A 21,713-nucleotide genomic window follows, 5' to 3' on the forward strand; every position below is an offset into this window, starting at 1 on the left:
GTATCTATGGTGTAGTGGTTATCACGTCCGCTTCACACGCGGAAGGTCCCAGGTTCGAGCCCTGGTAGATACGCATTTTGACCATCGATATAGGACATTAAAAAAAGCTAGGTCTCTTGGAAAACTCAACATTACTAAGTGTCTATGGGATAGTGGTTATCACGTCCGGCTAACACGCGGAAGGTATCAGGTTCGACGCCCATAAGATACATGTTTTGACCATCATGATAAGGCATAAAAATATGCTAGGTCTCTTGGAAAACTCAGCATTACTACGTATCTATGGTGTAGTGGTTATCACGTCCGCTTTACACGCGGAAGGTCCCAGGTTCGAGCCCTGGTAGATATATATTTAGTCCATCGTGATAGGGCATAAAAAAGCTAGGTCTCTTGGAAAACTCAGCATTACTACGTATCTATAGTGTAGTGGTTATCTCGTCCGCTTTACACGCGGAAGTTCCCAGGTTCGAGCCCTGGTAGATACATATTTTGACCATCGTGATAGGACATAAAAAAAGCTAGGTCTCTTGGAAAACTCAGTATTACTACGTATCTATGGTGTAGTGGTTATCACGTCCGCTTTACACGCGGAAGGTCCCAGGTTCGAGCCCTGGTACATACACATTTTGACCATCGACATAGGACTTTAAAAAAGCTAGGTCTCTTGGAAAACTCAATATTACTACGTAGCTCTAGTGTAGTGGCTATCACGTCCGCTTTACACGCGAAAGGTCCCAGGTTCGAGCCCTGGTAGATACATATTTTGACCATCGTGATAGGACATAAAAAACTAGGTCTCTTGGAAAACTGAGCATTACGACGTATCTATGGTTTAGTGGTTATCACGTCCGCTTTACACGCGGAAGGTCCCAGGTTCGAGCCCTGGTAGATACATGTTTTGTCCATCGTGATTGGCATAAAAATTAGCTAGATCTCTCGGAAAACCCAGTATAACTACGTATATATGGTGTAGTGGTTATCACGTCCGCCTAACACGTGGAAGGTCCCAGTCTCGAGCCCAGGTAGATACATATTTTGACCATCGTGATAGGACATAAAAAAAGCTAGGTCTCTTGGAAAACTCAGTATTACTACGTTTCTATGGTGTAGTGGTTATCACGTCCGCTTTACACGCGGAAGGTCCCAGGTTCGGGCCCTGGTAGATACATATTTTGTCCATCGTGATTGGGCATAAAAAAACTAGGTCTCTTTGAAAACTCGGCATTACTACGTATCTATGGTGTAGTGGTTATCACGTCCGCTTCACACGCGGAAGGTCCCAGGTTCGAGCCCTGGTAGATACGCATTTTGACCATCGATATAGGACATTAAAAAAAGCTAGGTCTCTTGGAAAACTCAACATTACTAAGTGTCTATGGGATAGTGGTTATCACGTCCGGCTAACACGCGGAAGGTATCAGGTTCGACGCCCATAAGATACATGTTTTGACCATCGTGATAAGGCATAAAAATATGCTAGGTCTCTTGGAAAACTCAATTTTACTACGTATCTGTAGTGTAGTGGTTATCACGTCCGCTTTACACGCGGAAGGTCCCAGGTTCGAGCCCTGGTAGATACATGTTTTGTCCATCGTGATTGGGCATAAAAATAAGCTAGATCTCCCGGAAAACTCTGTATTACTACGTATATATGGTGTAGTGGTAATCACGTCCGCTTTACACGCGGAAGGTCCCAGGTTCGAGCCTTGGTAGATACATATTTTGTCCATCGTGATTGGGCATGAAAAAGCTAGGTCTCTTAAAAATTTCAGCATTACTACGTATCTATGGTGTAGTGGTTATCACGTCCGTTTCACACGCGGAAGGTCCCAGGTTTGAGGCCTGGTAGATACACATTTTGACCATCGATATAGGACATTAAAAAAAGCTAGGTCTCTTGGAATACTCAGTATTACTACGTATCTATGGTGTAGTGGTTATCAGGTCCGCCTAACACGCGGAAGGTCCCAAGTTCGAGCCCTGGTAGATACATATTTTGACCATCGTGATAGGACATAAAAAAAGCTAGGTCTCTTGGAAAACTCAGTATTACTACGTATCTATGGTGTAGTGGTTATCACGTCCGCTTTACACGCGGAAGGTCCCAGGTTCGAGCCCTGGTACATACACATTTTGACCATCGACATAGGACATTAAAAAAGCTAGGTCTCTTGGAAAACTCAATATTACCACGTAGCTCTAGTGTAGTGGCTATCACGTCCGCTTTACACGCGAAAGGTCCCAGGTTCGAGCCCTGGTAGATACATATTTTGACCATCGTGATAGGACATAAAAAACTAGGTCTCTTGGAAAACTGAGCATTACGACGTATCTATGGTGTAGTGGTTATCACGTCCGCTTTACTCGCGGAAGGTCCCAGGTTCGAGCCCTGGTAGATACATATTTTGACATTCGTGATAGGACAAAAAAAGCTAGGTCTCTTGGAAAACTCTGTATTACTACTAAGGTTTCCCACAGTTCGGTTCAAATCGGTTTTGGACTAAAACTGAAACTGAACTGAAACTTTTCAGTTAAGATTTTCAAGAACTGAAACTGAACTGAAATTATCAGTTCGGTTCAGCCAAGAAACCGAACTGATCAGTTCAATTTTCAGTTATAACTGAACTGAACCGAAAACCACTTCAGAGATTATCAAGAAGAAAAATACGGTGTCATTGGCCCAAAATACCCAGATTGTAACTATAAACCGCTAACATTTTCTACTACTCTGTTTTGGAATCGTGAAGTGCCATACCTTAAGAGTCATGTTTATTTCACTAACTACTAATTATTAACATTGTACAATTTAACTTTGACTAATTAACTAATTATGTTACTCTTTTTAGTTACAAATTATTGGTATTCTTTTAGCCTGTGTCTCTCTGCAGAGGGTTCCAGCTAATCACGGCACTTAAATTAATAGCTTATTTCTATGCATCATTAAATATACGCGACATTAATGATTAATTATACGCGACACTAAGGGTACGTTCAGTAACCCTCTTTGATGACAGCGCTAACTAAGCGATGTCAGATTTTCACTACTGTACGCTTTTTTGCGTTGGTTTTGACGTCATGATGCTCAGCGCTTGGCCATCAAAAAAATCATCTAATCGATATGGTTTTTTTGATGGCGTGACGTAGCGCTTGACTATTGAACAATTGACTTACGAAAAGTTGGCGCGGGATTTAAAAATGAAATTCTAATAATGCTATTCCTACAGTAATTGTATTCGTTTTCTTTACAAAACTACATCAACCATTCAAATGGACTTAATTTTCTTAAAAAAATTTCATTATTTGCGAACTTGTTAATAATGGAAAAGAGCCATTGCGCTTCGGTCCTAACGTCAGGGAACGTTTTGAGGGTCAGTAAGACGTTTCCCCAACTCCGTTTTCGAAAACAGCGCTAACTTCAAAATTTCACTTTTCCGTTCAACAACTTTTTACGTCACTATGACGTCTCGAGCCCATCAACCAGACATCAAGAAAACAGCGATTTCTTTGAGATTTTCGTTACTGAACGTGCCCTAATAAGCTATCTTTACGCGACATCCCCCAAAATATCATAAAGCATGCTATACTTAACGATGCCAGTTTTCTATTGTTCTACCAATGTTGGCGGGAACGTATTGATATAGTTTCTCGCGATTGATCGAAAGAGTACTTAACTATCTCTTCAGTTCAGTTTTTACCAGTTCAATTTAAGAAATAAACCGAACCGAACTGAAAACTGATCAGTTTGGAGAAGTGAAATCTGAAACTGAACTGAAGCAATCAAATCAGTTTAGTCCCTAAACTGAAACCGAAAATAACTGAACTGAACCGAAAACTGAACTTTTGGAATTGAACTGTGGGAAACCTTAATTACTACGTATCTATGGTGCAGTGGTTATCACGTCCGCTTTACACGCGGAAGTTCCCAGGTTCGAGCCCTGGTAGATACATATTTTGACCATCGTGATAGGACATAAAAAAGCTAGGTCTCTTGGAAAACTCAGTATTACTACTTATCTATGGTGTAGTGGTTATCACGTCCGCTTTACACGCGGAAGGTACCATGTTAGAGCCCTGGTAGATATAAGTTTTGTCCATCGTGATTGGGCATAAAAATTAGCTAGATCTCTCGGAAAACTCAGTATAACTACGTATTTATGGTGTAGTGGTTATCACGTCCGCCTAACACGTGGAAGGTCCCAGGTTCGGGTCCTGGTAGATACATATTTTGACCATCGTGATAGGACATAAAAAAGCTAGGTCTCTTGGAAAACTCAGTATTACTACGTATCTATGGTGTAGTGGTTATCACGTCCGCTTTACACGCGGAAGGTCCCAGGTTCGAGCCCTGGTAGATACATATTTTGTCCATCGTGATTGGGCATAAAAAAGCTAGTTCTCTTGGAAAACTCAGTACTACTACGTATCTATGGTGTAGTGGTTATCACGTCCGCTTTACAAGCGGAAGGTCCCAGGTTCGGGTCCTGGTAGATTCATATTTTGACCATCGTGATAGGACATAAAAAAAGCTAGGTCTCTTGGAAAACTCAGTATTGCTACGTAGCTAGGGTGTAGTGGTTATCACGTCCGCTTTACACGCGGAAGGTCCCATGTTCGAGCCCTGGTAGATACATATTTTGTCCATCGTGATTGGGCATAAAAAAGCTAATCTCTCGGAAAACTCAGTATTACTACTTATATATGGTGGAGTGGTTATCACGTCCGCCTAACACGTGCAAGATGCCAGGTTCGAGCCCTGTTAGATACATATTTTGTCCATCGTGATTGGGCATAAAAAAGCAAGATCTCTCGGAAAACTCAGCATTACTACGTATTTATGGTGTAGTGGTTATCACGCCCGCTTTACACGCGGAAGGTCCCAGGTTCGAGCCCTGGTAGATACATATTTTGACCATCGTGATAGGACATAAAAAAGCTAGTTCTCTTGGAAAACTCAGTATTACTACGTATCTATGGTGTAGTGGTTATCACGTCCGCTTTACACGCGGAAGGTCCCAGGTTCGGGTCCTGGTAGATACATATTTTGACCATCGTGATAGGACACAAAAAAAGCTAGGTCTCTTGGAAAACTCAGTATTACTACGTATCTAGGGTGTAGTGGTAATCACGTCCGCTTTACACGCGGAAGGTCCCATGTTCGAGCCCTGGTAGATACATATTTTGTCCATCGTGATTGGGCATAAAAAAGCTAGGTCTCTTGGAAAACTCAGTATTACTACGTATCTAGGGTGTAGTGGTTATCACGTCCGCCTAACACGCGGATGGTCCCAGGTTCGAGCCCTGGTAGATACATATTTTGTCCATCGTGATTGGGCATAAAAAAGCTAGGTCTCTTGGAAAACTCAGCGCTACTACGTATCTATGTTGTAGTGGTTATCACGTCCGCTTTACACGCGGAAGGTCCCAGGTTCGAGCCCTGGTAGATGCATATTTTGACCATCGTGATAGGACATAAAAAAGCTAGGTCTCTTGGAAAACTCAGCATTATGACGTATCTATGGTGTAGTGGTTATCGCGTTCGCTTTACTCGCGGAAGGTCCCAGGTTCGGGTCCTGGTAGATACATATTTTGACCATCGTGATTGGGCATAAAAAAGCTAGGTCTCTTGGAAAGCTCAGTATTACTACGTATCTATGGTGTAGTGGTTATCATGTCCGCTTTACACGGGGAAGGTCCCAGGTTCGAGCCCTGGTAGACACATATTTTGTCCATCGTGATTGGGCATAAAAAAGCTAGGTCTATTGGAAATTTCAGCATTACTACGTATCTATGTTGTAGTGGCTATCACGTCCGCTTTACACGCGGAAGGTCCCAGGTTCGAGCCCTGGTAGATACATATTTTGACCATCGTGATTTTGCATAAAAATTAGCTAGATCTCTCGGAAAACTCAGTATTACTACTTATATATGGTGTAGTGGTTATCACGTCCGCCTAACACGTGCAAGGTCCCAGGTTCGAGCCCTGTTAGATACATATTTTGTCCATCGTGATTGGGCATAAAAAAGCTAGGTCTCTTGGAAAACTCAGCATTATGACGTATCTATGGTGTAGTGGTTATCGCGTTCGCTTTACTCGCGGAAGGTCCCAGGTTCGGGTCCTGGTAGATACATATTTTGACCATCGTGATTGGGCATAAAAAAGCTAGGTCTCTTGGAAAGCTCAGTATTACTACGTATCTATGGTGTAGTGGTTATCATGTCCGCTTTACACGGGGAAGGTCCCAGGTTCGAGCCCTGGTAGACACATATTTTGTCCATCGTGATTGGGCATAAAAAAGCTAGGTCTATTGGAAATTTCAGCATTACTACGTATCTATGTTGTAGTGGCTATCACGTCCGCTTTACACGCGGAAGGTCCCAGGTTCGAGCCCTGGTAGATACATATTTTGACCATCGTGATAGGACATAAAAAAGCTAGGTCTCTTGGAAAACTCAGTATTACTACGTATCTATGGTGTAGTGGTTATCACGTCCGCTTTACACGCGGAAGGTCCCATGTTCGAGCCCTGGTAGATTCATGTTTTGTCCATCGTGATTGGGCATAAAAATTAGCTAGATCTCTCGGAAAACTCAGTATTACTACTTATATATGGTGGAGTGGTTATCACGTCCGCCTAACACGTGCAAGGTCCCAGGTTCGAGCCCTGTTAGATACATATTTGTCCATCGTGATTGGGCATAAAAAAGCAAGATCTCTCGGAAAACTCAGCATTACTACGTATTTATGGTGTAGTGGTTATCACGCCCGCTTTACACGCGGAAGGTCCCAGGTTCGAGCCCTGGTAGATACATATTTTGACCATCGTGATAGGACATAAAAAAGCTAGTTCTCTTGGAAAACTCAGTATTACTACGTATCTATGGTGTAGTGGTTATCACGTCCGCTTTACACGCGGAAGGTCCCAGGTTCGGGTCCTGGTAGATACATATTTTGACCATCGTGATAGGACACAAAAAAAGCTAGGTCTCTTGGAAAACTCAGTATTACTACGTATCTAGGGTGTAGTGGTTATCACGTCCGCTTTACACGCGGAAGGTCCCATGTTCGAGCCCTGGTAGATACATATATTGTCCATCGTGATTGGGCATAAAAAAGCTAGGTCTCTTGGAAAACTCAGCGCTACTACGTATCTATGTTGTAGTGGTTATCACGTCCGCTTTACACGCGGAAGGTCCGAGGTTCGAGCCCTGGTAGATACATATTTTGACCATCGTGATAGGACATAAAATAGCTAGGTCTCTTGGAAAACTCAGTATTACTACGTATCTATGGTGTAGTGGTTATCACGTTTGCTTTACACGCGGAAGGTCCCAGGTTCGAGACCTGGTAGATACATACTTTGTCCATCGTAATTGGGCATAATAAAGCTAGTTCTCTTGGAAAACTCAGTATTATTACGTATCTATGGTGTAGTGGTTATCACGTCCGCTTTACATGCGGAAGGTCCCAGGTTCGGGTCCTGGTAGATACATATTTTGACCATCGTGATAGGACATAAAAAAGCTAGGTCTCTTGGAAAACTCAGTATTACTACGTATCTGTGGTGTAGTGGTTATCACGTCCGCCTAACACGCGGATGGTCCCAGGTTCGAGCCCTGGTAGATACATATTTTGTCCATCGTGATTGGGCATAAAAAAGCTAGGTCTCTTGGAAAACTCAGCGCTACTACGTATCTATGTTGTAGTGGTTATCACGTCCGCTTTACACGCGGAAGGTCCCAGGTTCGAGCCCTGGTAGATGCATATTTTGACCATCGTGATAGGACATAAAAAAGCTAGGTCTCTTGGAAAACTCAGTATTACTACGTATCTATGGTGTAGTGGTTATCACGTCCGCTTTACACGGGGAAGGTCCCAGGTTCGAGGCCTGGTAGACACATATTTTGTCCATCGTGATTGGGCATAAAAAAGCTAGGTCTCTTGGAAATTTCAGCATTACTACGTATCTATGTTGTAGTGGTTATCACGTCCGCTTTACACGCGGAAGGTCCGAGGTTCGAGCCCTGGTAGATACATATTTTGTCCATCGTGATTGGGCATAAAAAAGCTAGGTTTATTGGAAATTTCAGCATTACTACGTATCTATGTTGTAGTGGCTAACACGTCCGCTTTACACGCGGAAGGTCCCATGTTCAAGCCCTGGTAGATACATGTTTTGTCCATCGTGATTGGGCATAAAAATTAGCTAGATCTCTCGGAAAACTCAGTGTTACTACTTATATATGGTGGAGTGACTATCACGTCAGTAGTTTAGAGCCGCACTTCCTACCTCCGTAGGTGTAGAATGTAGGTGTAGAGTGTAGGTGAAGAATTTCAAGGTCACCCTCTCGCCACGCCCACCTGGGAAACAGCGCCCCCTGGAAAACTCCGCCCCCTGGCGCGCCCCCTCGCGGGAAAACTCGCGCGCGCCCCCTGGCGGCTGCGCCCCCTCGCGGGAAAACTCGCGCGCGCCCCCTCGCGGGAAAACTCGCGCGCCCCCTCGCGGGAAAACCCTGCGCGGGAATCTGGCAGACCTGTCTACAACTGTCTCTGTGACGTCATTGGCGGGAAAATCTACAACTGTATCTATGACGTCATTGGCGGGAAAACACCGTGTGCCGCCTATTGGGAAACTCCTCCCTTCTACAACTGTATCCGTGACGTCATTCGTGTTTCAGCTTTAAACGCACATTGACAAGGCTTAAATCTTCTACAACTGTATCAGTGACGTCATTCAAAGAGTTGTTGTGTAGCGTAAGGGGCTACGGTATAGTTTTATCATTGTTAAATGAAGATGTGTCAAGTTCATAGCGTAGCGGATAAAGTAGAGGTTTGGATCGGTAACGTCTTATCCCCGGAGGTTTACTGGAAAAGGACTGATACGGGTGTAGAGTTATGCTTACAAAAGGAACTATGGTGTAATATCTTTGAGTATGCCAACGAGATTGATACCTTCTTCGAGGGTAATTCGCCGCGTTTTTCCGTCTGGTTATATCCTACTACTTCAAATTTGAAATTGGAATGTTTTACCCGTGGAAAGAAACGTATATTGGACATAAGAAAATACACTAGAGGAAAATGTGAAAAATATAACGTCATGTACGCTACTGGCGAGGGAATTTCCCTTAACCATACTTCTTGGGAACACTTAAAAAAAATTAGAGGACTTCTTGACAATGAGTTGGTAGAGAAAACTAGAGCCGTGGAATCCATGAGAGAAGCTGTTCTTAAGAATCTGACTGAAATATTATTGGAAATAACCAAATATTGTCAAAACGAGGCTTGTCAAAACCAGATTGCTCACGATGTACAATGTGAATTAGAAGAAAGTGATTGGAATGAAAGAGTACAAAAAAACCTCATTAAAGCCTTGAAAAAAATTGATTATGAAAAAGTTTTGGAAAATTATAGAAATGATTTTGGTTCTAACCAACCAATTGACGAGCCATTTCTTTTTAATTGTATCATAAACGATATTGACTTTTTCAAAACTAAGTTAATCTATACTTGATATTCAAGTAATCTCAATGTTATTTGTTTATGATGTGTATAATTGCTGATTTAAATAAAAAAAACCACAATAAAATACACTAAAAGTAAATAAAATACACTAGGGTACAATAAATCTATAATAAAACACAATAGAACACTCTAAAAATACACTAAACCAAGATAAATTATCACTATGCAGCCAAAGGTAGAAAAAACTAGTTGGTTTATATTGAACTAACATTGGGAGAAAAGCGTTTCAAAAATGGTACACCTACTGTTTCCGTTTTGTCGCGACAGATGTTCGTGGAATGGTTAGTTGATTCAAACGAAAAATATCATAATAATTTTGGAGTTATATTGGGGATGTAGGTAAGGAAATTTATTTCGTTTTACTTTAATGTTATAAATGCACAATATATAAATAAACTAATAATAAACTAAATACACTAATAATAAACTAAATACTTTGTTTCACGTGTTATTATGATCAATATGATATTGAGTCTTACAGAAACTTTGTGAAAATACACATGTACCCCACGTATTACGTGATATAGGAAATATAATACAAAAGTAACAGAAATTAAACAATATTTTACAAGGATTTTTAAATTACACGGGAACTGGGGGTAAAGTTTAAATTTATACATTAAAAGTAATATTACAAGCGGGGGTATTTTAAGATTTTGAATTCGACGTCTGTTTCATCGAATATTAGGGGACGTTTAACGGCGTGGTAAATATTTTTAAATGTTTCTTTACAAATGGTTTCCGGAAAAATAGTGAATAAGGGGGTAGTGTAGCAATTGTTACACCAATTGTTACCCTTATCCAGAACGATATTGTCGTAAATATCGTTTCTATCTATAATTGAATGATATTTTACACGGGTCACTTGATCAAAGTCTTTCTCAATATTCATATCGATATCGTAATAACACGTGGAACAAAGTTTTAATATACGTTTTGATTCGTTTTCGTGACACCTTGAGCAATATGGGTTTTTGTTGGGGCACGCAAAAACATTTTCTAATTTAAAATAGTCTTTTACAACGTGATTACCGTGACGCCAATCGGGAATATTGTGAGGTAATTCCGAGGGGTGCGTCATAACATAATTGTACTGAAGAAATGAAAGTTTATAATGCGCTTTAACTCGAGTGTCGAAAACATCTTGCGCCGAAAGATAGTTTAAAATGTTTGAATCGAGGCACTGACCGGCGGTAGCGAGTGTTTCTTCAAGTTCAGTAGCGATATGAGTTGGTAAACAACCCGAATAAAGATCATGCCGAGAAGCGAGTTCATACTCGTATAGTATATTAAAAGTTTCGCGCGACGCTTCTTTAGCCAAGGTATACAGAGAAGGTATATTCGATAAAGACATGACTATTATTATGGCGGAGAGAATTTGAAAGATCTGAATACTGTAACTTATGGTTAGTAGCGAACTTGATTATCCAGCAGATATACTTTTCGTCACGGGGGGAAAGAATCATATTATATTAATAAATCCACGGTACTATAGTCATCAACCGAATACACCCTCAAGTAACATTGGCTCGCTCGTTAACGTATCTGCCTTTAAACTCGTTGTTCATGAGTTCGAATCCCCTTAGCGAGAGTCCTTAACAAGCGAACCAAGGTTACTTTTGTAAAGGATATATTTTTATCTCTTATAACAGTTGTTTTTATGAAGCGAAAACAAGGTTGGTTGACGTCAAAGATAATTGGAAATATATTTTACTCTCTTATAACAAACAGTTGTTGGTTATAGACTTCGTTCCATAAAATACTATTAAGCTAGCTAGGATCCGAGGCTTCGTTATACCTGAAGGTGAATAATATAGCGCCTATACCGTGTTATATTTTGCTCCGTTATAACTAACAGGTGTTTTTATAAAGCGAAAACAAGGTTGGCGTCAAAGGTAATTTGAAATATACGTGTGACGTCAAGGTTATAGACTTCGTTCTACAAAAATCTATGAACCTCGGTTCAGCATACCTTAAAGGACGAGAATCATTCGGACCGAAAAATACTTTACTAACAACTTGCTATAACAAATTTCTATAAAAAGGTGAGTACTTTATACTTTTCAAATGGACTAGAAAATTTAGTAAGAGGGAAATAGTTATTTTATACAGCGAATCAGAGTAAGAGACACGCTCTTGTGACCGAAATGGAAGAAGAAAATATAATAGAATCTCCTAGAAAAAAACAAAAAATAGAAGACGTTAAAGTAACGTCTTTACAAGATATCGCTATAAAAAATTTGATGCATGTTTTTAAATATAAGTTGCATAATGAAAGATATTTTAATTTTAACGATGTAAAAAATTTTATACCGAAAACTTTTTGGGGGCAAATAGAATCAGTCTTTTTTAAAGCCGCCGAAGTAGAGAAACATCGACCACCTGGAACTTTCGAAGATTTGGATATAAGTATATCAAAATCGTCTATAGAGAGAAAAATAGTGTTCGACGAATTCATTCCCTTAACGTTTGAAGAATTTGAACTAGTGCATCGCAATCGGATAGAAACGCCACCATTTATCTTAACAAATGAACAAAATCATTTACATTACCAATATTTTGCAAAAATTTGCTATTGTGGTTGCCCTCAAAATTATAGACGAATATGTCCCGGTTGCTATTTTCATCATAGTTTAAACGATTGTTTAAACGCTAAATATGAACAGTTAACTGATCACTATCAGGTTAATAGTAAAGATGCGTTACACTATTATATCTGGAACTATAACAAAAGTTGGTGTTCCAACTGCATTTTACAACCATTATTCTCATTAAAAGATGCTGACGATTGCGAACAAACTACTGATTGGCATAGTCCGTCAAATAATTATCCCTTCGAACACGGTTTTATGGGGGAAGACATTAACCGTAACACTACTCCAAGACCTACAATAGAAGACGCGTTCTAACAGTTAATTACGTACAGGCGCCGCTCCAACTGAATTTTACCATAAACTCTAAATTTCCCTGAATTTTTTGCCTTAGTTTTCCCAGTTACCCAGGTTTGTACGAACCCTGAATTCATCCTCGTAGAAATAGGTAGTTCAACTCTATTATGAAAAATACAGAAATAATATCCTAATAACTTAATTGATTGGTTAAGAAAATTAAAATTAATAATAAAACAGTTCACCACAATGTTTAATAGGGTCATTTATTTTATGTTTTTCTTTACAAACAAGAGATGCTTCATTACGAGTTTGTTTTTTAAAATGAAGAGCTATTGTTGTTATTTATTTGTCTTTGATATTTCCTTTTTCGTTCCTTTTATTTTTTAATAAAATGAAGGGGCAGGGACTGAAGAAACGATTTCATCTGTTTCTGAGGTTTATTTCAAGTAACGTACTCTAGTCCCTAGATGCACACACGCGCTGCTGTTTTTCAATTAATCACAATTTTTGACAATTACTTCTTAACTTCTTCAACGTAATTCGCGGGGAAATAGTAACCATTTTGAAACACTCAGCCTCAAACTATACTCCTAATCTAACCTCAAATCCCAACCCGTAACTCGAACTCAAACCCCGCCCGTAACCCAAACCCTAACCGTAACCAACCTCGAACCCTATACCTTACCCGAACTCAACCCTAAGAGATGTTTCATTAAGAGTTTGTTTTTTAAATGAAGAGCTATTGTTGTTGTTTATTTGTCTTTGATATTTCGTTTTTCGTTCCTTTTATTTTTTAATAAAATGAAGGGGCAGGGACTGAAGAAACGATTTCATCTGTTTCTGAGGTTTGTTTCAAGTAACGTACTCTAGTCCCTAGATGCACACACGCGCTGCTGTTTTTCAATTAATCGCAATTTTTGACAATTACTTCTTAACTTCTTCAACGTAATTCGCGGGATATAAATCCACGATGTCGTCTTGACGACTTTTGCATCAACCTTGCTCGTACGTATATATTAACGTTTTTCTAAAAAAAAGGTTTTATTCACTTATTATAAATTATGGCATGCAGATTAAAATTTATTCATCCTTATCAAATGGTTTGCTCCGGACCAACTATGTCGGGAAAATCGACATTTGTATTTAAATTGTTGGAAAATAGTCGATTAATGATTGAGCCACCTCCAGATCGTATAGTTTATTGTTATTCTATGTATCAACCAAAATTTGACGAATTAAAAAGAAAAATTGGAAATATCGATTTTATAAAAGGTTTACCGCCTAATGACGAAGATTTCTTCGATAGGACTAAAAATAATCTGTTGATTTTCGACGACTTATCATCCGAGTGTAATAGTAGCAGTCAAATTTCTGATTGGTTTGTCAAGGGGTCTCATCATCTCAATACCTCGTTGATTTTAATTACGCAGAACCTCTTCGCTAAGGGGAAAGAGGCCAGGACAATAAGTCTTAATTGTTCTTATATAATTATCTATAAGTCTCCGAGAGATTCGTCCGCTGTTGAATACCTAGGACGGCAAACGTTTCCCAAAAAGAAACATTTTTTAGCTAAAGCCTATGAAATGGCTACGGAGAAACCTCATAGTTATATATTAATTGATTGTAAACAGGACCAAGATGATAAACTACGTTTAAGGAGCAATGTCCTTCCTTCTGATGGTCCTATGATAGTTTTTGTCGAGGATTAAATTAACGCGAACTCTCCAAAATAAATTATTTACCATAACGATGGTACCCCGATCACTTCGTCCACACTATCCCTTCTTACACGTTTTAAAACATAGTAAACAAAGAAAAAAAATTCTTAAAAATAGTAGCAATGCTCAGATAAAAGCTATTTGCAATATTTGTCATAATATTACAACTGGAGGCTTGCCAATCACCAAGGCTCAAAAGGCAAAACTTAGGAGTCATAAAAGGGTTATAAGAAGATTAGCTCTGAAATCTTTGTCATTAAAAAAGAAACGTCGTTTGATGACGAATCAAACAGGAGGATTCTGGCCTTTACTACTAGGAACATTGGTCCCTAGTGTAATTTCGGCGATTAACGCTGTACGATGAAAAATATGATACTAGTTCCGGCTTCTACAGTTTTGTCGGCCGTAGACAGAGAATTATCCGATTTAGACAAAGAAATGAGTGAAATTCTTGAAAAACCAGGAACATCCGAAACAAAATTGAGAGAATATTTGACAACGCTACAAAAGTTTCTAAACGTTAAGAAATTTGTTGAACCACCGACCGTAAAATTAAGTCAACCCCCTATTGTACAACCATTGCCAGTTCCAATGGTTCCGACATCGACACCTAATCTAATACCTACACTGCCTCCAAATATAATGCCATCAACACCTGCAAATGTGATGTCAACGCAGTCACCAGCAGCAACAGCACCAGCTCCGCCATTTACATTTACTGCTCCAGTATCTACTGTATTACCAAATCCTGAAAGGCTTAAAAAGAATAGGAAAAACAGTATGGCCCAAGTAATTCACGAATATCAAGAACTGAAAAAATTGTACTCTCCGCTTGAACTAAGAAGGAAACCTAAAAAAAATTCCAAACGAAAAGAAGAAGAATCAAACATAACTGTAAGACGACAAAACAAAAGACGAAAGACGGAAAATAAATGGATCGATTTATACGAATAAAGTTTATTGATTACAATACATGTCTTTATGATTTAATAAATGATTGCACATAAACAAAAGTACCATTGCTTCGTTATACATTAAATCATGAGGATTATATAAGTCTTGAATAATCATATCTAGGGTATAGCCGTTACACATGTTAAATAAATAGAAAATACAATGTAGTCCACACGTTTCGGACAAAGGATATTGTATAGGTACGTTGTTAAAATACCATTTACTAGCGTAAAGGTTAAGGTCTACAAGATTGTAGTAAAAAGGATCATTTCCGTAAGAATCAAAAAAGGTACCTATTCCATTATCTACGTAGATTGCTAACCAGTGAATGCCTCGGCTTGATTTTGGTTCCGTATTCAAACAAAAACAATATTTTTTCTGTCTGGGTGGTAATGGTTTTTGATCAAAGGCAAAAACACCGAGAAAAAATGGTTTTGTTACGGATTCACACGTTAAAAATTCGTTTATTTCTACGGTATTCATTCTCCTGAGGGATTGTAAATCACGGTGCGATCTTTTGAAATTATTATTTCCGATTCAAATTCCGCGTAAACAATAGCCGTTACATTATGAACCAACGGAGACTTAAATTTCATTGATATTCTCAAGTTTCCTTGTTTATTCCGTGATAGATGGTCAGCACTAGCTTGCTCTTCCGGGGTTAAATCAAATCCGTAGAGAACGTTACCTTCTTTATATTCTTCGTAAGAAACACAATTTCCTTTATTTCTTTTGAACAAGTCCAAAGCCGTATAATTTGAAAGATACTCTCGGGAATACTCGTTAACGTTATAGTTTGGCGTAAATGGAGGGTTGGGAAATGTTTGGTTCCCTATTGTTAAGGCCAAGTAGTTTAAATTGAAATGAGCAAATTCGAAACCATTTAAACTCAGATCGCCGTTAAAGGCTGCCGTTCTAACTAAACCAATAATTACCCGGGCTGGCATTTTGTTCATAAATACATTTTCGCGTGTAATATCCGTTAAACCACTACTAATAGAAAAGTATTTTAACACGGTCCGGTTAATAGGGTAAATAACGTTATGCTTTTCATGAACCATAGCGTGAGCTAACATTATTTCCGCATTGACCTTAACCTTTTTAATTAGTAAAGTTACGTCTAATATTTTAAATTTAAATTTTTGATTTGCTATTGTTGAGATAATAGCAAATTCGTTTACTGACTTTATGAATCGAAACCTAACATCTACGTTATTTAAAAGAAACTTGTCCATTCGACACACATCAAGATGTAAATCACCGATCATATCAACGGGGTTTGAGAGGGCTACGCGATTTTTCCTTTTCAACATACCATTGTTATCATTTTTATTCGCAGCTAAAAACATTTTTGCGGCGTCTACTGGATTATCTTTGTAGTACATTTTTGCAGATAGATAGGAATTTTTTGCACTGTCACCGTAATTTAGATGCGTTTCAAAGAATGCCAAATACGGATATGCGTTTGTCGAAGTATTAACTTGAGTATCTCCGAAAAACACATCTACTTGATTAAACAGAGCAGCGTGTAACAAATTCACAGGACCCACATCTGTTTCTAGAGCAGTTAATGCAGAACCATCATCTTTGAGTAATTTTACTCTAACTTGTAACAATGTTTTAGCCAAGTCCGTATAGAGATCATTAGATCCTGGAACAAAGAACTCAATAGGGCCTTGATCCGAAATTGATGCCAAAGGCTTGTAAATTACGTAGTCACTATTTTCAACATTGTAATTCGCCGGTGGCACCGCGAATAAATCCAGTTCTGACATCATACCCTCAACCATGTTTATTGTTTTTTAGTCCAAAAAGTCAGTCTTGGTTCGTTTTTTCTTTATGATTCGATTTCTAGTCTTCAGCTTTCTACGGCGACCCGAACCAGTTTGCGGTTGTGACAAGTGTTGACTCGCTTTTTGTAATAAATTTGCTCCAGCTTCGCTCAAATTAGATTTCAGAGACTCTTTTAGGTTTCTACCCGCAATGTAATCACCAGCTATTTTGGACCCAGTTCTTAGGGCTTCTCTTCCTTGTGCTTTCCCAACGGGCTTAAAAACTGGTGTTATAAATCTTATTAAGCTTTTAAAAATGCTCCCAAGACCATTTCCTCTCTGAAATACTGGTCCCCGGAAGTGACTAAGACCACTTCCGGTAAGACCACTTCCGGTTTGGTTCAAGTAGTAATTTAGGTATATGTTACTTCGTGTCATGTTTGAGTATGAAATGAAGTTTTATCACTGATTTGTTTAACTTAAACATAATATTCTCTCCATAATCAGTTCTCATGTCTATTTCTATCATTTCAAATGACGGACATCTTAATGGGTAATAGTCAATGTTTTGAAACCGATGGACGGCTAACGTTGTTGATTTATCATTGACTATAGGCACAACCCTTAGTAACGGAGCATAGACATCACCAACTACTTGAGGTAGTATTAAATTTGTATAAATATATAAACTTGCAGTGCCCTTGTCAATATCCGCTATACTCTTGCTAGTTGAATTTCTAAGAGGATAGTCCATTTGATCCTCGTGAAACCCTAACAATCTTCCAAGACCCGACTTTTCTTTCGTGAACAGTAGATAATAATCATTTACACATTTGATATTTACTTTTCCGTCGGGATTCAGGTTTATTTTAATCATAGATCTATGTTCCGTAGGAATTTCATTGGTCATAGCTTCGATGACGTTTTCAATGCTTGTATATTGACCCGGTTGTATTTGTAATATCAACTCTCGAGCATTTTTATGACCTTTTCTCTTCCTGATATAGAAAAAATTATTGGAACTATCTAGGACGAGAGGGTCCTCTTTCTTTCTTTTAACGAGTTCTTCGGGAAACGTAAATCTTTCTTTTATCCATTCCATGGAACTCAATCCTAGGATTTTACCCATCTCCTCAGGTATTTGAACTTCATACCCATTTTTAGCCCTAAGGGCGCAAAAAGCTTTTTCATTATCGTCACTATATGCTACAAACATGTATACCGAAGATCGTATTTCCGGTGGTATGGCATTGTTCATAGTTTTTAATAAATTTTTGTACGCGTCGTAACCATCTCCGCGTAAAGTTCCGCCGGTAAATTGCACCTTTGATTGATCCCAAATATTATCCGTATAATCGTAGACTCCGGCCCTAAAATAAAGATAGTCTGAAGACACATTATCCCAAGCTTTAGGTAAAAATGCTTCGGCTAAGCCCACATGCCAGTTTCCATTCAAATGCAATGGAGCTGGTAATTGAACTTTAAAATGAGATTGCGTGTTTCCCGGAAACACGTTCATAGAAGCCGTACTCACGAGAGTTACGTAAAATGAATCGTTCGACATGACTCGTTAACTTTAAATGTTTTTTATTTTTCAATTACTATTCTTTATATTTTACAAGATGACTTTTTGAAGTTCACATTCGTAAAAGGCTCCCCTTATTTCTTCATCATCAAAGTCCTTTACAATATAACAAACGGGGTTTCTGTACAGAATTTTTGAAATGATAAATATTTCCTTGGTCCAGTACCCTTTGTAACCCTTTTCGAACAAAGGTTTGCTTTTTGATAGCCTAACAAGATCACCGACCTTTAACATTGGTGGTTTTGCCCTAGATTGTTTACCATACAGACGTTTCCACACTAAATGCTCATTTTGCATATTGACATCAACAGGAGCGAAACCAGTACTTGAATGTACAGTTGAATTGTAGGCTTTCATTATTTTGGGTAAGGCATCAATGTAATTTAGTTTCTTCGTTCTAGTTAATAACTTGAAGATTTTATCCTTTAAAGTTCTATTAAACCTTTCAATTACTCCGCATTTAATCGCACCTACACTAGTATAAAGACTTATCCCCTCTTTTCTTAAATAATCTTTAAACAATTTTGATAAAAATTCGCTACCTTGATCAACATTAATTCGTAACGGCTTTCTTTCTTTAATAACTCTCCGCATAGCTTTCAAAACCTCTTTACTAGTTTTATTTTTCAAAGGAAGACTCCAAGCATATTTTGAGAGGATATCAATAATAGTTAGAATATATTGAAACCCTTTATTATATTTCTTAAGATTTCGTAGATCGATCAAGTCGCACTGAAATACTTCATTGGCTGTTGTAACGTAAGTACGATTTCTTGGAAAGTATATCCTCCTTGCTTTGTGAATGGTATATGTTGGTTGAGACTGAAGCCATGTCTTAATTTTTTTCTTCGAAACATTTTTCACTCCTTGTTTCAATTTCTTTACGCTACCGTAACTAAGAGGACTTTCACTGTTATAATACACTCGGCTTAACTTATTTTCCATAATTACACTTTCTCAATGAAAGATTTTCTATTTAACCCTTGTCAATGTACGCTTAAAGCTATAAGTTCAACCTTTATCCATTCATCCTCATCTCTTATATCAATGACGTCACAGATACAGTTGTAGATTTTCCCGCCAATGACGTTACAGATACAGTTGCTTTCTACTATTACGTCTAAGATGAATTTCTTATATATTAATTACGCTTTTACGTGGACCTTTTAATTACCATTAAAACAATACCATAATCAAAATAAACTCCTTGAAAAAAGGTTAAAATTTTGAGTCAAACTAAATATTACAATGGATTGCGCAACTTTCAGCCTATCATTAACCCTTGGCAATGTATTAAAGCTATCCATTCTCGTCTCTTATCAATGACGTCACAAATACAGTTGTAGATTTTCCCGCCAATGACGTTACAGATACAGTTGCTTTCTACTATTACGTCTAAGATGAATTTCTTATATATTAATTACGCTTTTACGTGGACCTTTTAATTACCATTAAAACAATACCATAATCAAAATAAACTCCTTGAAAAAAGGTTAAAATTTTGAGTCAAACTAAATATTACAATGGATTGCGCAACTTTCAGCCTATCATTAACCCTTGGCAATGTATTAAAGCTATCCATTCTCGTCTCTTATCAATGACGTCACAAATACAGTTGTAGATTTTCCCGCCAATGACGTCACAGAGACAGTTGTAGACAGGACTGCCAGATTCCCGCGCAATGTTTTCCCGCGAGGGGGCGCGCGAGTTTTCCCGCGAGGGGGCGCAGCCGCCAGGGGGCGCGCGCGAGTTTTCCCGCGAGGGGGCGCGCCAGGGGGCGGAGTTTTCCAGGGGGCGCGCGCGAGTTTTCCCGCGAGGGGGCGGAGTTTTCCAGGGGGCGCGCGCGAGTTTCCCAGGTGGGCGTGGCGAGAGGGTGACCTTGAAATTCTACACCTACACTCTACACCTACATTCTACACCTACGGAGGTAGGAAGTGCGGCTCTATACTACTCACGTCCGCCTAACACGTGCAAGGTCCCAGGTTCGAGCCCTGTTAGATACATATTTGTCCATCGTGATTGGGCATAAAAAGCAAGATCTCTCGGAAAACTCAGCATTACTACGTATTTATGGTGTAGTGGTTATCACGCCCGCTTTACACGCGGAAGGTCCCAGGTTCGAGCCCTGGTAGATACATATTTTGACCATCGTGATAGGACATAAAAAAGCTAGTTCTCTTGGAAAACTCAGTATTACTACGTATCTATGGTGTAGTGGTTATCACGTCCGCTTTACACGCGGAATGTCCCGGGTTCGGGTCCTGGTAGATACATATTTTGACCATCGTGATAGGACATAAAAAAGCTAGGTCTCTTGGAAAACTCAGTATTACTACGTATCTATGGTGTAGTGGTTATCACGTCCGCTTTATACGCGGAAGGTCCAAGGTTCGGGTCCTGGTAGATACATATTTTGACCATCGTGATAGGACACAAAAAAAGCTAGGTCTCTTGGAAAACTCAGTATTACTACGTATCTAGGGTGTAGTGGTTATCACGTCCGCTTTACACGCGGAAGATCCCATGTTCGAGCCCTGGTAGATACATATTTTGTCCATCGTGATTGGGCATAAAAAAGCTAGGTCTCTTGGAAAACTCAGCGCTACTACGTATCTATGTTGTAGTGGTTATTACGTCCGCTTTACACGCGGAAGGTCCCAGGTTCGAGCCCTGGTAGATACATATTTTGACCATCGTGATAGGACATAAAAAAGCTAGGTCTCTTGGAAAACTCAGTATTACTACGTATCTATGGTGTAGTGGTTATCACGTCCGATTTACACGGGGAAGGTCCCAGGTTCGAGGCCTGGTAGACACATATTTTGTCCATCGTGATTGGGCATAAAAAAGCTAGGTCTCTTGGAAATTTCAGCATTACTACGTATCTATGTTGTAGTGGTTATCACGTCCGCTTTACACGCGGAAGGTCCCAGGTTCGAGCCCTGGTAGATACATATTTTGACCATCGTGATTGGGCATAAAAATTAGCTAGATCTCTCGGAAAACTCAGTATTACTACTTATATATGGTGTAGCGGTTATCACGTCCGCCTAACACGTGCAAGGTCCCAGGTTCGAGCCCTGTTAGATACATATTTTGTCCATCGTGATTGGGCATAAAAAAGCTAGGTCTCTTGGAAAACTCAGCATTACGACGTATCTATGGTGTAGTGGTTATCACGTCCGCTTTACTCGCGGAAGGTCCCAGGTTCGGGTCCTGGTAGATACATATTTTGACCATCGTGATAGGACATAAAAAAAGCTAGGTCTCTTG

General features: G+C 39.2%; 2 protein-coding genes and 20 non-coding genes across 22 annotated transcripts; 21 read left to right on the plus strand and 1 right to left on the minus strand.

Annotated features, from left to right (window-relative positions):
• TRNAV-CAC (transfer RNA valine (anticodon CAC)) lies at window positions 1-73 on the plus strand. Its single transcript has one exon. It is a non-coding gene; the product is annotated as a tRNA-Val (tRNA).
• Window positions 74-276: 203 nt separating this feature from the next.
• On the plus strand, window positions 277-349 carry TRNAV-UAC (transfer RNA valine (anticodon UAC)). Its single transcript has one exon. It is a non-coding gene; the product is annotated as a tRNA-Val (tRNA).
• A 200-nt stretch (window positions 350-549) lies between these two features.
• TRNAV-UAC (transfer RNA valine (anticodon UAC)) lies at window positions 550-622 on the plus strand. Its single transcript has one exon. It is a non-coding gene; the product is annotated as a tRNA-Val (tRNA).
• Window positions 623-821: 199 nt separating this feature from the next.
• Window positions 822-894, plus strand: TRNAV-UAC (transfer RNA valine (anticodon UAC)). The gene has a single exon. It is a non-coding gene; the product is annotated as a tRNA-Val (tRNA).
• Window positions 895-1,231: 337 nt separating this feature from the next.
• TRNAV-CAC (transfer RNA valine (anticodon CAC)) lies at window positions 1,232-1,304 on the plus strand. Its single transcript has one exon. It is a non-coding gene; the product is annotated as a tRNA-Val (tRNA).
• A 203-nt stretch (window positions 1,305-1,507) lies between these two features.
• On the plus strand, window positions 1,508-1,580 carry TRNAV-UAC (transfer RNA valine (anticodon UAC)). The gene has a single exon. It is a non-coding gene; the product is annotated as a tRNA-Val (tRNA).
• Window positions 1,581-1,781: 201 nt separating this feature from the next.
• Window positions 1,782-1,854, plus strand: TRNAV-CAC (transfer RNA valine (anticodon CAC)). The gene has a single exon. It is a non-coding gene; the product is annotated as a tRNA-Val (tRNA).
• Window positions 1,855-2,056: 202 nt separating this feature from the next.
• On the plus strand, window positions 2,057-2,129 carry TRNAV-UAC (transfer RNA valine (anticodon UAC)). The gene has a single exon. It is a non-coding gene; the product is annotated as a tRNA-Val (tRNA).
• A 199-nt stretch (window positions 2,130-2,328) lies between these two features.
• TRNAV-UAC (transfer RNA valine (anticodon UAC)) lies at window positions 2,329-2,401 on the plus strand. The gene has a single exon. It is a non-coding gene; the product is annotated as a tRNA-Val (tRNA).
• Window positions 2,402-4,284: 1,883 nt separating this feature from the next.
• TRNAV-UAC (transfer RNA valine (anticodon UAC)) lies at window positions 4,285-4,357 on the plus strand. The gene has a single exon. It is a non-coding gene; the product is annotated as a tRNA-Val (tRNA).
• Window positions 4,358-4,828: 471 nt separating this feature from the next.
• On the plus strand, window positions 4,829-4,901 carry TRNAV-UAC (transfer RNA valine (anticodon UAC)). The gene has a single exon. It is a non-coding gene; the product is annotated as a tRNA-Val (tRNA).
• A 63-nt stretch (window positions 4,902-4,964) lies between these two features.
• TRNAV-UAC (transfer RNA valine (anticodon UAC)) lies at window positions 4,965-5,037 on the plus strand. The gene has a single exon. It is a non-coding gene; the product is annotated as a tRNA-Val (tRNA).
• Window positions 5,038-5,237: 200 nt separating this feature from the next.
• Window positions 5,238-5,310, plus strand: TRNAV-AAC (transfer RNA valine (anticodon AAC)). Its single transcript has one exon. It is a non-coding gene; the product is annotated as a tRNA-Val (tRNA).
• A 1,426-nt stretch (window positions 5,311-6,736) lies between these two features.
• TRNAV-UAC (transfer RNA valine (anticodon UAC)) lies at window positions 6,737-6,809 on the plus strand. The gene has a single exon. It is a non-coding gene; the product is annotated as a tRNA-Val (tRNA).
• Window positions 6,810-6,872: 63 nt separating this feature from the next.
• Window positions 6,873-6,945, plus strand: TRNAV-UAC (transfer RNA valine (anticodon UAC)). The gene has a single exon. It is a non-coding gene; the product is annotated as a tRNA-Val (tRNA).
• Window positions 6,946-7,417: 472 nt separating this feature from the next.
• TRNAV-UAC (transfer RNA valine (anticodon UAC)) lies at window positions 7,418-7,490 on the plus strand. Its single transcript has one exon. It is a non-coding gene; the product is annotated as a tRNA-Val (tRNA).
• Window positions 7,491-7,553: 63 nt separating this feature from the next.
• On the plus strand, window positions 7,554-7,626 carry TRNAV-AAC (transfer RNA valine (anticodon AAC)). The gene has a single exon. It is a non-coding gene; the product is annotated as a tRNA-Val (tRNA).
• A 3,806-nt stretch (window positions 7,627-11,432) lies between these two features.
• LOC149705753 (uncharacterized) lies at window positions 11,433-12,701 on the plus strand. The gene is made up of 2 exons (XM_089862172.1): window positions 11,433-11,565; window positions 11,620-12,701. Exon 2 carries the CDS (start codon window positions 11,668-11,670, stop codon window positions 12,427-12,429), a length of 762 nt encoding a protein of 253 aa, XP_089718298.1. The 5' UTR covers window positions 11,433-11,565; window positions 11,620-11,667; the 3' UTR covers window positions 12,430-12,701.
• A 2,861-nt stretch (window positions 12,702-15,562) lies between these two features.
• Window positions 15,563-16,873, minus strand: LOC149705754 (uncharacterized protein F54H12.2-like). Its single transcript, XM_089865025.1, has 2 exons — window positions 16,295-16,873; window positions 15,563-16,180 (listed from the first exon to the last, which is right to left on the minus strand). The coding sequence occupies exons 1-2, from the start codon at window positions 16,871-16,873 to the stop codon at window positions 15,563-15,565; spliced, it is 1,197 nt and encodes a 398-aa protein (XP_089721151.1).
• Window positions 16,874-20,504: 3,631 nt separating this feature from the next.
• TRNAV-UAC (transfer RNA valine (anticodon UAC)) lies at window positions 20,505-20,577 on the plus strand. Its single transcript has one exon. It is a non-coding gene; the product is annotated as a tRNA-Val (tRNA).
• Window positions 20,578-20,776: 199 nt separating this feature from the next.
• Window positions 20,777-20,849, plus strand: TRNAI-UAU (transfer RNA isoleucine (anticodon UAU)). Its single transcript has one exon. It is a non-coding gene; the product is annotated as a tRNA-Ile (tRNA).
• A 472-nt stretch (window positions 20,850-21,321) lies between these two features.
• On the plus strand, window positions 21,322-21,394 carry TRNAV-UAC (transfer RNA valine (anticodon UAC)). The gene has a single exon. It is a non-coding gene; the product is annotated as a tRNA-Val (tRNA).
• The last annotated feature ends 319 nt before the right edge of the window (window positions 21,395-21,713 follow it).

Source organism: Phalangium opilio, unplaced genomic scaffold, assembly GCF_054372755.1.
Source record: "Phalangium opilio isolate 3A_F unplaced genomic scaffold, DU_Popi_V2 ptg000013l_1, whole genome shotgun sequence".
Lineage (NCBI taxonomy): Eukaryota > Metazoa > Arthropoda > Arachnida > Opiliones > Phalangiidae > Phalangium > Phalangium opilio.